The sequence below is a fragment of the Natrix helvetica genome (genome assembly GCF_964273705.1).
Source record: "Natrix helvetica genome assembly, chromosome: 9".
Classification (NCBI taxonomy): domain Eukaryota; kingdom Metazoa; phylum Chordata; class Lepidosauria; order Squamata; family Natricidae; genus Natrix; species Natrix helvetica.
This window is the reverse complement of record NC_138560.1, coordinates 2,490,698-2,504,492: the sequence shown is the minus strand read 5'-3', so window position 1 is coordinate 2,504,492 and position 13,795 is coordinate 2,490,698. Positions and strand designations below refer to the sequence as shown.

Below are 13,795 nucleotides of genomic sequence, written 5' to 3'. Positions count from 1 at the left end.
GGCAAGCATATGTGTTGTGGCCTGTCGGCCGCCGGTAACTAAAACAGAGGAAGAGGAGGAGGCGTGGGAATCAGGGTCAGCATCAAGGCAACCTGAGAGCTCCGAAGGGGAAGAGGAAATGGAGCTGGCAGAGAGAGAGAGAGAGAAAGAGGCGGAGTCTGGGCCGTCCGTCAGCCCTTAGATGGAGAGTCAACAGCCCCCAGGCCTGGAGGTGGCTGATGAGGAAGAGGAGGAACAGCTGGGTCCAGTGCCTGATGCGCAGATGCACAGAAGGCAGCGGAGAGGAGAGCAGTGGAAATCTATGGGCCGGCCCTTGGAACGGAAGAGCCAGTTCTGCTAGCTCTGGGGATAAAAGGCAGGGGGTGGAGATGAATAAGTGTGGCAGGCAATTATTCATCTCCCTGCTGGACAGGCTTGTTGGCTTGCTGTGTGTGGGAGAGAGAGAGACCTGTAGTTAAATCAACGGAATCATTGATTTAACTTCAGAGGGTTTGTCGTGTTTGGGGAGTTGGGTCAGAACAGGCACAGGGGGTTAAAATGCTGGGCTGATGATCAGCAGGCTCGTGTTTGAGATCCGTTGCTGCCACCGGATGGGATGAGCTCCCGTCCCTTGCTCGAGCTCCTGCCAACCCAACAGTTCGAAAGCAGGCGATCACGAGTAGATAAATGGGCACCCCTTCACAGGGACATGAAAGGACCCCACCCCCTCCCAACTACGCATCCCCCAGGTAAATGGTGAAGTTGCGGGCAAATCCTTTCACCATGGAAGCCCGTTGGGGCTTCTGCCACAGGCCCATGCGCTCGACCACTTGCAGAAACGCTTGGCTGCTGCTCACACCACTGGGGATGTGGGTGGACACTCGCCTGTCACTTCTGCACCTCGGTTCCGAACGGCTCAAGACCCGGTAGTGGGCCAGAGCCCAGGGATTGGGGACCCCTGGACTAGAAGAGGCCCAACCCAAGGTGCCTTCGGGGCTTAGGATGCCACGAGCTTTTCTTATCGCATCTCTGCGCATCCACAGGCCATCCTGCATCAGGAAGGGCACATGGACGATGCCCTCTCGCTCACCCGCTGCCAGCAAGAGCAGTCCCAAGCTGCCCGGATGATCTACAGCACTTCGGGGCTTTATAACCAGTTCATCAAGTAAGCCTGGCGCGGGTCCTTTTTCCCTGGGATCACCAGGGACTAGCTTCTCGGGAGCTGTCGTTAGTCTCTTAACTTCTGCTTTTTCGGTCCCGCAGAGGCCTGGACTCCCTGCTGGGGAAGGCCAAGTCCGGCACTCTGGTGAGTCTTCCCATCGAAGGGATGATCCTCAGTTTGCAGGATCTCATCAACTACTTTCAGCACCCGGAGGAAGAGCTCCAGCACGAAGAGAAGCAGACCAAGCTCCGTTCCCTAAAGAATCGGCAGAATCTCTTCCAGGAGGAGGTAAGCAAGTCATACTGACCTCAGGGGGACCAGAAAGCGGGTTGGGCATCCTATAGTAGCAATCGCAATAGCCCTTAGACTTATATACCACTTCACAGTGCTTTTACAGCCCTCTCTAAGCGGTTTACAGAGTCAGCCTCTTGCCCCCCAACAATCTGGGCCCTCATTTGACCCACCTCGGAAGGACGGAGGGATGGACGGCTGAGTCAATCTTGAGCTGATCAGGATCGAACTACAGGCAGTTGGCAGAGTTAGCCTGCAATGGTGCATTCTTACCACCATGCACCATGGAAGAGAGGAAAAGAAGGAAGGAAGGAAGGGCGTGAGGGAAGGAAGGAAGGAGAAAAGGAGAGAAATAGCTCTTAGACTTTATATACCGCTTTACAGTGCTTTACCGCCCTCTCTAAATGGTTTACAGAGTCAGCCTTCTTGCCCCCCAACAATCAGGGTCCTCATTTGACCCACCTCGGAAGGACGGAAGGCTGAGTTAACCGTGAGCCAATTGAGATTCGAACTGCCGAACTGCAGCTAGCAGTCAGCTGAAGTAGCCTGCAGTTCTTCACTCTAACCACTGCGCCACCTCAGCTCTACACCACTATGAACCACTCTATATAAACCACATATTCATAAGCCACTACGTAGGATTCAGGCTAGTGTAGAGAAAAGAAGGACTAGGGGTGATACGATGGTACGATGCCAGTATTTGAGAGGCTGCCCTAGAGAGGAGGGGGTCAACTCATTCTGCAAAGCACCAGAGGCCAGGACAATGGATGGAAACTAACCGAGGAGAGAAGCAACCTGGAATGAAGGAGAAACCTAACAGCGAGGGCAATTAACCTGTGGGACTGCTTGCCACCAGAAGTTGTGGGTGCTTCATCCCTGGAGGTTTTTAAGAAGAGACTGGACTTGCCAGTTGTCTGAAACGGTATAGGATCTCCTGCTCGAGCGGTGGGTTGGGCTAGAAGACCTCCAAGGTCCCTTCCAGCTCTATTCTGATTGATTGGCTGACTCGTGGCTTCCCTACCAGCATCCCAAGCTCTCTTTCTTCTCCTTTTCAAAATTATCCCCTGGGCGCAAACCCAGCCAGGCTGTGCCTTTTATTGCTTAAAGCAGGGGTGTCCAAACTTGGGAACTTTAAGACTTGTGGACTTCAACTCCCAGAATTCCCCAGCCAGCCTGGCTGGGGAATTCTGGGAGTTGAAGTCCACAAGTCTTAAAGTTCCCAAGTTTGGACACCCCTGGCTTAAAGGAATACCACCTTGTCACGTCCGGTCCTTCGCTGCCTTTCAAACGTGAAATTAAGGCAGGTGGGTCAGAGAGGGTCTTAAAGGGGGGGTGGGGTGTCTCTCCTGTTTTCCAGGGCATGATCACTCTCGTCCTGAACTGCATCGACCGTCTCAACGTCTACAGCACGGCCGCACACTTTGCTGAATTCGCCGGAGAGGACGCGGCCGAGTCGTGGAAGGAGATTGTGAACTTGCTCTACGAACTCTTGGGTGGGTGGAGTCGTGAACGGGATCCCAGACTATTTGGGTGACCGGCGATGGTGTTTTGAACAGAAACACCATCCTGGAGTTTGTTGGAATCTCTGAGTGGGGGGGGGGAGGAGGAGGGACCTGCAAACCACTTTGGGTTTACTTGCTTGCTTGACAAAGCCACTCCCCCCCCCCTGCCCCCTCTGGCGTTAGCTTTGTGAGATCTCCGGGAGGAGGGGTCCGCTGGGTGCTTAAGCTTGGGGAAAAAATGGTGGTTGTGGGTGCAGAAAGCAGGCTGGTGTCATGGAGTCCTTGGTACTCTATGAGCTCGGTGGTTTTCTTGGAGACGTTTCATGACCCAACTAGGTAACATCATCAGTGCTAAAAGAGAGTGGTGTTTGGTGGGGGGGAGGGAGGAGGACTGTGGGGTCCTTGGTGCTCTCGGAGCTTAGTGGTTTTCTTGCAGACGTTTCATGACCCAACTCGGTAACATCATCAGTGCTAGAAGAGATAGGGGTTGTGGGGAAGAGGAGGGGAGGAGGAGAATGATGAAGGGGAGGAAGAGGAGGAGGAGGAAGAGGACTGCGGGGTCCTTGGTGCTCTCGGAGCTTAGTGGTTTTCTTGCAGACGTTTCATGACCCAACTCGGTAACATCATCAGTGCTAGAAGAGATAGGGGTTGTGGGGAAGAGGAGGGGAGGAGGAGAATGATGAAGGGGAGGAAGAGGAGGAGGAGGAAGAGGACTGCGGGGTCCTTGGTGTTCTCGGAGCTTAGTGGTTTTCTTGCAGACGTTTCATGACCCGACTAGGTAACATCATCAGTCCTAGAAGGGAGTGGGGTTTGTTTGGGGGGGAGGGGAGGAGGAGGAGGACTGTAGGATCCTTGGTGATCTCTGAGCTTGGAGGCGTTTGCTTGCAGACGTTGCATGACCCAACTAGGTAACATCTTCAGTGCTGGGGCGACAATCGACCACTCCCTACCTCACACTGACTGGGGAATTCTGGGAAGGTGAAGATACACAGTGCTGGTACTTTGGAGGATAAGCTAAATGACAGGGAAATGACTTAACATTTTGTCGTGGGGATGAACCCAGGGCCTAACCCCCATCTTGCCTTCCTGCTACGCAGCCTCGCTGATCCGTGGGAACCGTTCCAACTGTGCCCTCTTTTCCAATAATCTGGACTGGCTGGTCAGCAAACTGGACCGACTGGAGGCGTCCTCTGGTGAGTAGAGGGGGGAATTGCAAGTTTGAATTTCAAATTCAAGAGCCGGGGGGTGGGTGGCGCAGTGGTGAGAATGCAGGATTGCAGGGTAACTCTGCCCACTGCCAGCAGTTCGATGCCGACTGGCTCAAAGGTTGACTCAGCTTTCCATCCTTCCGATATGGGTCAAATGAGGACCCAGATTGTTGGGGGGGGGGGGGAAATATGCTGACTCTGTAAACCGCTTAGAGAGGGCTGGAAAGCCGTGTGAAGCGGGATATAAGTCTAAGGGCTATTGCTGTTGCCCCAGGCAGTAAGGGAGCTGGGCCACTTCATCGTCTCCCTGAAACCACTAGGTCTGCTGTTCCTGCAAAACAGATCACTTTGTCAGGATAAGGATCTCAGTGGGATGCCAGGTAGTCCCTCAGTTACAACTATTTGTTTAGTGACCCTTTGAAGTTACAAACACTCTGAAAAAAAGGGACTTGTGGCCATGTTTCACATTTGCGACCGTTGGAACATTCCCATGGCCACGTGATCCAAATTCAGATGCTGGCTCATATTTACTGCTGTCTGAGTCCGAAGGCAGCTGATAACTGTCAGACGGCCATGGCCCCCTCTCTGCCTCCGACACAGAGCCCTCATCAGAGCCTTCCCCAGACTCCAGGACTGGCCCATCTTCCTCCCCAACCTCCCCACTGTCCGAATCTGCTGCCAGCTCCCCTGACGGGCCAGAAGAGTAAGCTGAGGACTTACTTACTGTATTCCACCTGGGTCGTGATTTTTTTCTGGATTCGCAGAAGGCCATTATTGAAAAAAGTCTTTTTATTTTTCCTTTCAAATTCATTCTTAAATATACATGCTTATACTTGCTATTTAACATTTGTCGATTCATATCATTTTTCCGCCGGTATACTTACATTTTCATACTTTCTTATTCCCCCTCCCCCTGATTTAATAGTGTGTCGTCTGAGTTATTTGTTTTGTGGTTTTTTTCCTTTCTCTTTGTACCTTTTTTCAAGCCAATCATAAAATCGCCCCCATGTCCTGTAGTGCACTGATTCCTCTTTGTCCTTTATTCTCAATGTCAGCCTATTCATTTCTGCACAATCTAATATCTTCTTTATTATCTCTCCTTCAGGTGGGATTTTGTCTGCTTTCCAATTTTGGGCAAATACAATTCTAGCTGCTGTTATTATTTGAACAATCAGATATGACATTGGCAGCCATTTTAAGCCACACTTTTTTGCCAAGAAAAGAACTACTTAATTAATCTTAATTAAATAGGAAAAAGGCAGGGGATTTTTTTTTTACCATTTAAAAGGGTGAAAACAGACTCCTTAAATTCATTGTTCTCCTTAAACTTATTCTTCAGGCATTTTGGAGGTTTTGTATTGTGTCCTCATCGAAAGTCCAGAAGTGCTGAATATCATCCAGGAAAACCACATCAAGTCCATTATCTCCCTCCTGGACAAACATGGACGCAACCACAAGGTGAGTTGCAGTGAGCTTGACTCATCCTTGCAGTTTTCCTCTGGTTGTGGCAAGCAACCTTGGACGCAGGCGGTGAAAGCTTGTTGGCCTGAGGACTTCAACTCCCAGAATTCATGAGCCAGCGTGGAACTTTGGGAGCTGAAGTCCACAGTGGGTCATATTGCATAGTTGCTTGCCCCTGCCTTAAATTCTGCTCTGTGGAGAGGCTGCTTCTCGGCGTATTGTGAGGATGAAATTCATTCTCATGCCTCATTTAGGTCCCTATTTTTTTCCCTAGGGCCTTTCTGGGACCCTAATGTCCAAAGTTCATGGAATCCTGAGGCAAGGACTAGGGTTGGGGTGTTTAGTGAGGACTAGAAACCTCCCTTTCAAACTTTCAAACCTATTAGATTCTATTTGATTCTATTTGATTCTACACTACACTACACCACACTCTACTCTACTCTACACTACACTCTACTCCAGCCCAGCCCAACTCATCCCAACCCATCCCAACACAACACAACTCAACTCATTTCAACCCAACACAACCCATCTCAATTCATCCTAACTTAAACCAACCCAACCCAACCCAACTCAACTCATTTCAACCCAACCCAACTCAATTCATCCTAACTTAAACCAACCCAACCCATCCTAACCCAACCCAACTCAACAGTGGCTCTTCCCTTCTTCCCTTGGCAGGTGTTGGATGTTCTCTGCTCTCTGTGTGTCTGCAACGGCGTGGCTGTCCGCTCCAATCAAAACCTGATCACCGAAAACCTGTTGCCAGGGAGAGATCTTCTGTTGCAAACGAAGCTTATTAATCACGTCACCAGGTAGCCACTTGGCTCTCTTTGATGTCCCTCTGCAGGGGGGGTGTCTCGTGGGGTTGGGCGGATGCCGAAGAGGAGAAAGACACATCAAGGGTAGATAGGGGGGTACACAATGGAATTGAGGAGACCCTTGTATGTAATCTAATAAACACCTCCAGGTGGCACCCCCAACTACAGACTGCAGACCCCAGGCCAACCAGTAAAGCCAGATCCTAAGATCCCTAACAGAAGACCAGAAGGGTGGAGAAGTCTGTAGAGATGCTCAGTCATCCAGGTCGTGGTTGTCCCAAAGGTGCTATTTTTTCAGGAGTCAGCTGGACTTTCTGTTTTCTTTTGAAGACATTTCACTTCTCATCCAAGCAGCTTCTTCAGCTCTGACTGGATGGTGGAGAACGGAAGGATTTATATTCCTTGCTGGTCATTTGCAGCCTTTTAGAGGGTCATTGAGGCCATTTGGAGATTTATCTGTGTCCTCAGTGTCAGGCCTACAGCCGCATTTTCTTTTGGATCTTTGGCCTGCCACACTTTCTATTTTTTTTCCTACTATGCCTTTTCTATGGTGGGAAAACGAGAGATTGTACGGAGTTAGATGCTATGTAGCCATAACAGAATCCTTTCTAGAAAGCCAAGGTCATCCTTTGTCTCTGCACCTCTGCACCTGACGGGAACTGGATGGGTGGAAGCTGCCAGCATGGCAGGAGAAGATTGGGCCATGGGATGGACTTGTGGGTGTGGGGGCAAGATCTTGAACTTTCAACTGGGTGGGGAAACCGGGAAGCTTTCAAATTCGGGTTTCCCACAGATGTACCAACATGTCTCCCTCAAAGTTTGAGCAATACTTTGCCTTGGACTCTGGTTTAGTTTTGGATGCTATTTGGAACCCTGACACTCAGGATCACTTGGGCAGTGCCACCTGAGTAGACTACAGGAACCAGGAGCATCACTCAGATGACGCTGAGGACATATTTATAAATGTCTGCGTAGCTTTTTGGAGACCGTCCAAGGCTCGGATTCTTCTTCCCTGTGTTCTCGGTTTTCCATGCTGATCCTTTCTTCTTCCCCCCTGTCTTCTCTTCCCTTCGCAGCATGCGCCCCAACATCTTCCTGGGCACCCATGAAGGATCCACCCAGTACAAGAAGTGGTACTACGAGATAATTGTGGACTCGGTGGAGCCTTTTGTGACCGCCCAGGCCACGCATATGCGAGTCGGCTGGGCCATGGCGGAAGGCTATAGCCCCTACCCAGGGGGTGGAGAAGGCTGGGGCGGCAATGGCGTTGGGGATGACCTCTATTCTTTCGGCTTTGATGGTCTCCACCTGTGGTCAGGTGAGCTTCTTCGTAGCATCCGCAGCTGATGGGGCAAATGGGTTGGCCCAGCATTTGAAACCTCTAGGAGAGAGACTCAGAAAAAAAGGCACAACTTTAATCCGGGGTTTCAGTCCTTTGCAAGGAAGGAAAGGGAAGGGAGGGAGGGAGGGAGGAATGAGGAAGGGAAGGATGGAAGGAAAGAGCAAGGGAAGGAAGGGGTAAAGAAAGAAAAGGAAAGAAAGAAAGGAACAAACAAAAGGAAGAAAGGAAAGAAAAAAAGAAAGGAAAGAAAGAAAGAAAGAAAGAAAGAAAGAAAGAAAGAAAGAAAGAAAGAAAGAGAAAGAAAGTCAGTCAGTCAAACAATGGCCCAAGGACATCTGAGAGAGTCAAGAAAGTCCAGATGGCGGACACATTTGTGGACACCTCGTCCTCAGATGCTCCTATTGTGGCCTTCTCTCCTTGTCCCAAAGGTGCTTTTTCAAGAGGCAAAACTTGAGGACTTTCTTGTTTTTTCTTTTGAAGACGTTTCGCTTCTCATCCCAGAAGCTTCTTCAGCTCTGGCTGGATGGTGGGGAAACGGAAGGATGGATGCTCCTTGCAGAGAGCTGGTCATTTGCATCCTTTGAGAGAGTCGTTGAGGCCACTCAGAGGTTCTTCTGTGTCCCCAGGCTCAGCTGAGCCGTGGAAAAGGGGTGTGGAACCTTCCCCACCATCCCATCAGAACCGAAGAAGCTTCTTAGATGAGAAGCAAAACATCTTAAAGAAAACCCAGTTGCCTCTTGGAGAAAAAAAAAAAGCACCTTTGGGACTCCCATCACCTGGACGGCTGAGAATCCCCCTAGACATCCTTCCCTCCTTCAGGTTGACAGAAAACTCAACCCTAACAAATAAACAATATCAATGATAAGAAATCGGACGCAGAGGTCCAGTTTCTCTGACTGTTACAGCTGACCATATCCTCCTCAAACACAAGGCCCGTGGGCCAAATCTTGTCTCATGGGGTGCTAAGATCTGGCCCGTGGGGCCGCCCTGTAAACAGTGAAGGACAGGCCCACAGTGCCTCTGCCAGTGCAAATGGAGTTCGGGAGGCCCGTGTGTGGCCTGGCCGGGCTCCGTTTATGGCCGTGACGGCTCCTGCAGCCCTCTGCCAGCAAAAACGGAGGAGGCTGCGCACAGCGGGCTGCAGGAGGCCATTGCAGCCGAGAATGGGATCCAGGCGGGCTCCACGCGGCCTCCTTGAGCTCTCTTTTTGCTGCCAGAGGACTGCAGGAGGCTGTCGCGGCCCAAAATGGAGCTTTGATGAGGGATGTCGAGCTGGCCACGCCCACCCTAGCCACACCGCTGCACCCCCCTCCCCCCCGCTCCCCGAGGTCAAACACAACCCTGATGTGGCCCTCAACGAAACTGAGTTTGACACCTCTGCCTTAAGCCCGCCTCACTTTCTCACCTTTGGCTCTTCAACGGCGTTCTTCTGGGAGTGATTTCCCTCTTTGTCTCCTTTCCGCTTGGCGCAGGCCGCGTGGCTCGGGCCGTGGCATCTCCCGGGCAGCACATGCTAGGGGCGGACGACGTGGTGAGCTGCTGCCTGGACTTGAGTGTCCCCAGCATCTCTTTCCGCATTAACGGCTTCCCGGTGCAGGGCATGTTTGAGAACTTCAACCTGGACGGGCTTTTCTTCCCCGTGATCAGCTTCTCGGCGGGCATCAAGTAAGTTCATCCCTCCCCCGGTAAGATGAAAAATGAGACCTATGGGTTTCCCTCGACGTACGACCAATCCGTTTAGTGAGAGAGGGAAATAGCTGCCTCTACCTAGGATCGAACTTACAGCCTCCTGATTCTGAGGCAAGAGCGCCACCTCTAGCCCACCACCATGAATGAACGAGCATCTCTATGTTTCCCCTCCTTGCCAGAGTGCGCTTCCTCCTGGGGGGTCGCCACGGAGAGTTCAAATTCCTGCCGCCCCCAGGCTACGCTCCCTGCTACGAGGGTGTCCTCCCCCGGGAGAAGATGCGCGTGGAGCCCATCAAGGAGTACAAGCATGACATCAACGGCATCCGGAACCTCCTGGGGCCGACCCAGTCCTTGTCCCACACGTCCTTCACCCCCTACCCTGTGGATACCGTCCAGGTAGGGACATCTCGGCTTCCTTGGGGCAGGGAACTTGAGGACAAAATGTGGAAAGAGGCAATTTTAGGGCCTGGAGAGAAAACAGTCATTAGTGTTACTTCTGGCAGGACCTATGGGCACTTTCCCATTCTCCTTCCTTCCTTCCTCCCTCCTTCTTTCCTTCTTTCCCTCCCTTCTTCTTTCCTCCCTCCCTCGCTCCCTGCCCCACCCTCCTTCCTCCCTCCCTCCCTCCTTCCTTCCTCCTTTCCCTCCCTTCCTCCCTCCCTCCCTCCCTTCTTCCTTCCTTTCTTCCTTTCTTTTTTTCCTCCCTCCCTTCCTCTCTCTCACACCTATAGAAATGAATTCATTCTCCTGGTTGATGGGTTGATAATCAACCTACCTAATCAAACAAACTGGCATTAATATGTACGTGACAAGTATGATTGAAACGAGGGGGGGGAATGGTGCTTATACTCTAGTTTAAGGAAAGCTGAGATCTTGATTACCGGTAGTCCTCAACTTACAACCATAGTTGAGCCCAAAGTTTCTGTCGCTAGGGGAGTCATTGGTTAAGTGAACCTGGCTGGGAAATTCTGGGAGTTGAGGTCCGCCAGGCTTAAAGCTGCCAAGGTAGGAGACCCCTGATATAGGCTACTGAGGCCGGTAAAACCATCATCTGTGGCTAAAAACTAAAAACTGCCTTTTAATAGCCTCCTCCTCTTTCTTTTTTCTTTTTCCTTTTAATCCCCGCAGATCGTATTGCCTCCACACCTTGAGAAGATCAGGGAGAAGTTGGCAGAGAATATCCACGAACTGTGGGCCCTCACCCGCATTGAGCAGGGATGGATCTACGGGCCGGTGAGTCCTGCTCTCCAGGAACCAAAGGTTGGAGGTTGCCATGCCTTCCCATGCGTGGCAGCAAGAAGGAGCGTGTAGCCTTCGGTGTCCTTAACAAGCCACAACGGGCAACGCGCGACGACGTCGCACGAGGGAGGCAAGCTTTGTCGTCCCTGTCATTGGCCGAATAGGGATGGTAGCCCCAGGTGACGCCAGATCCCTTTTCGCCTCCCGATGAAATTGGAACAAGGATTTCCCTGATCCACCATTGTTTAAATCTCAGATCCGGGATGACAACAAACACCTCCATCCTTGTTTGCTGGATTTCCACAGCCTTCCCGAGCCGGAGCGCAATTATAACCTCCAGATGTCCGGGGAGACCCTCAAGTGAGTGATGGGGAGGGGGGGGGAATCCCTGGGAGATCCCTTGAAATGGGTCAGTATCTACTCATGCTTCTGTAGTCCAGGTCTTTGGATTATACCCCATGCCGGAGATTGCGTGGATATTTAGATAAAGGTTGCTTAGCTGGGATGGAGGAGGAATTTGGAAGCATAAAGGGAGCATGGTGTCCTTGATGCTCTCTGAGCTTGGTTGTTTCCCTGAAGACATTTCATAATCCAACTAGGTAACATGATAAGGGCTAAAAGGGAGTGGGGTTTGCTTATATATTAGTGCAGTCAGTGTATGTGGGAATGTTCTGGGAGATTTGTTGATTAGCCCACTGTTTACTATTAGCTTGCTTGTCTGGGTTGGTAGTTCCTTGATTGGGGTACATTTTGCTCCTTTAACTGTTGGTCCAGTAGGAAGCTCAATCAATCAGAATAGAGCTGGAAGGGATCTTGGAGGTCTTCTAGTCCAACCCCCCCTTTTGGGAGAAGGGGCGGTCTATAAATACGAATAATAAATAAAATAAATAAGGAGGAGACCCTACACCATTTCAGACAAGTGACTGTCCTGTTAAAAACCTCCAGTGATGAAGCACCTACAACTTCTGGTGGCAAGCCGTTCCACTGGTTAATTGTCCTCACCGTTAGGAAGTTTCTCCTTAAGTTGCAAATGTAGTGTTTCAATTCTTTGGGTAACCATTTAGTTTCTCAACACAGGACAGATTTGGTGGAGTGTCCTTGGGGCTTGAAGTGTCTTGCGCAATCTTTGCTACCCGAATGAGGAGCGTGGCTCAAATTATTAAAATCTGATCTCTTCCTTTCTAGGACCTTGCTGGCTCTGGGCTGCCATGTGGGGATGGCGGATGAGAAAGCCGAAGAGAACCTCAAGAAAACCAAGCTGCCTAAAACGTAACCAGTTTGGCTTCCGTGTGTTGAGTTTGTAGAGCAGGGGTGTCAAACTCGATTTCATTAAGGGCCGCGTCAGGGTTGTGTTTGACCTCGGGGCTGGGTTGGCTGTGGCCAGCTAGACATCACTCATTTTGGGGGCGCCTGTGGTGGTCCGAGTGTTGGGAAAAATTGTGGGGAACAAATTATAAATTGACGTTGTTGGCCACATATAAGGAAAATGTCTATCAAATGTTTTATAGGTGGCATTTACCCCCAGCGAGATTGGCCAAAATGTTCCCCAACAGACCTCCAAATTGCTGGAAATGCAGCCATCAACAAGGGACCTTCTATCACATGTGGTGGGCTTGTCCCAAAGCTAAGGAAATCTGGGCAAAAATTCGAAAATGGTTGGAGGAAGTAACGGAACAAAAAAAGTTGACTTGAAGCCTGAGCTGTTTCTTTCGGGAATAATAAAAGGAAATATAAGCAAAGAAATTCGATATATTATGTTTCATATAATGACCGCAGCCAGAATCTCATTTGCCCAAAACTGGAAACAAAAAAACCATCCCCTCAAATGCAGAGATCATAAAAAAGGTGCTAGAAGGCGCAGAAATGGATAAATTAACAATGGAACTAAGGCAGGGGTGTCCAAACTTGGGAACTTTAAGACTTGTGGACTTCAACTCCCAGAATTCCCCAGCCAGCATGGCTGGCTGGGGAATTCTGGGAGTTGAAGTCCACAAGTCTTAAAGTTCCCAAGTTTGGACACCCCTGAACTAAGGGATAGAGAGGAAACAAGAGTATTATAAGATAGGGAATAGGTGGTAGAATTGGCTCGAGAAGAGATGTAAAATTAACGCATAATGATTGTATAGAAAATATAACAAGATGGTACATATTAAGAAATCAATAGAGATGTAAATCTCGTATATATGTTGTATGTATTCTAAAAATAATAATCATGAAACAAAAATGGGCTCCTGTTTTCAGCCGCGATGGCCTCCTGCCAACTTCTGCCAGCCAAAATACAGCTTGGGTGCGCGGCACATGCCTCCCGGGCTCCGTTTTCGCTGACAAAGACACTGCAAGCCAGTCCTTCACTATTTCCAGGGTGGCCCCACGGGCCGAATCTAAGTACCCCATGGGCTGGATCGCCCCCCCCCTCCCCCAAACGGGCCTTGAGTTTGACACCCCTGGTGCAGAGGCTGGTTTTGCCTATAGCAGTGATGGGGAACCTTTTGGGCACCGAGCGCTGGCTCATCAGGACTGCAACCCGGAAGAGGAACAGCCCAGGGGGCATGTGCACACCAGAAAATGAACTTCCGGTTCACGCCGGCCAGGTACTCTTCCGGTTACTGACGCACAGGCGCGCGCGACCATCAGCTGGCAGGCATGCATGCTGAATGCCAGAAAACGGAAGACCAGCTCTTCCATTTTCCGTCACTGCTGCACACCTGGAGGCCCACTGATCGTTGCACGCCAGAAACCCGGAAGAGGAACAGGCGACGTCATGCATGACCAGGCAACCTGGCTCCGCCTGCCACTTCCGCCATATGTGCCATAGGTTCGCCATCACGGGCCTATGGTGTTTTTAAGAGTCCTATCCTTTGCAGGTACATGATGTCCAACGGCTACAAACCAGCCCCCTTGGATCTCAACCACATCAAGCTCACCCCAGCCCAGAACACCTTGGTGGACAAGCTGGCTGAGAACGGGCACAACGTCTGGGCCAGGGATCGGGTGCAACAGGGCTGGACGTACAGCGTTGTGCAGGTGTGGGACTCCAGAGGAAAAGATATTTTCTGGGGCGGCAGTCCCCAACCTGCCTAGCTTGGGAGCCCGACGGCGGG

The 13,795-nt window shown here is 50.8% G+C and overlaps 1 protein-coding gene across 5 annotated transcripts in view; it reads left to right on the top strand.

Annotated features, from left to right (window-relative positions):
* Positions 1-13,795, top strand: part of RYR1 (ryanodine receptor 1) — a 125,450-nt gene that overhangs the window by 23,115 nt on the left and 88,540 nt on the right. For all 5 annotated transcript variants that reach the window (XM_081962069.1, XM_081962067.1, XM_081962068.1 and 2 more), the window contains exons 12-24: positions 1,023-1,144; positions 1,243-1,429; positions 2,790-2,925; positions 4,032-4,127; positions 5,482-5,600; positions 6,285-6,418; positions 7,501-7,742; positions 9,239-9,431; positions 9,635-9,851; positions 10,584-10,688; positions 10,951-11,054; positions 11,880-11,963; positions 13,559-13,718. In XM_081962069.1, the coding sequence (XP_081818195.1) occupies positions 1,023-1,144; positions 1,243-1,429; positions 2,790-2,925; positions 4,032-4,127; positions 5,482-5,600; positions 6,285-6,418; positions 7,501-7,742; positions 9,239-9,431; positions 9,635-9,851; positions 10,584-10,688; positions 10,951-11,054; positions 11,880-11,963; positions 13,559-13,718 (1,899 nt within the window). The remainder of the gene's footprint in view (positions 1-1,022; positions 1,145-1,242; positions 1,430-2,789; positions 2,926-4,031; positions 4,128-5,481; positions 5,601-6,284; positions 6,419-7,500; positions 7,743-9,238; positions 9,432-9,634; positions 9,852-10,583; positions 10,689-10,950; positions 11,055-11,879; positions 11,964-13,558; positions 13,719-13,795) is intronic.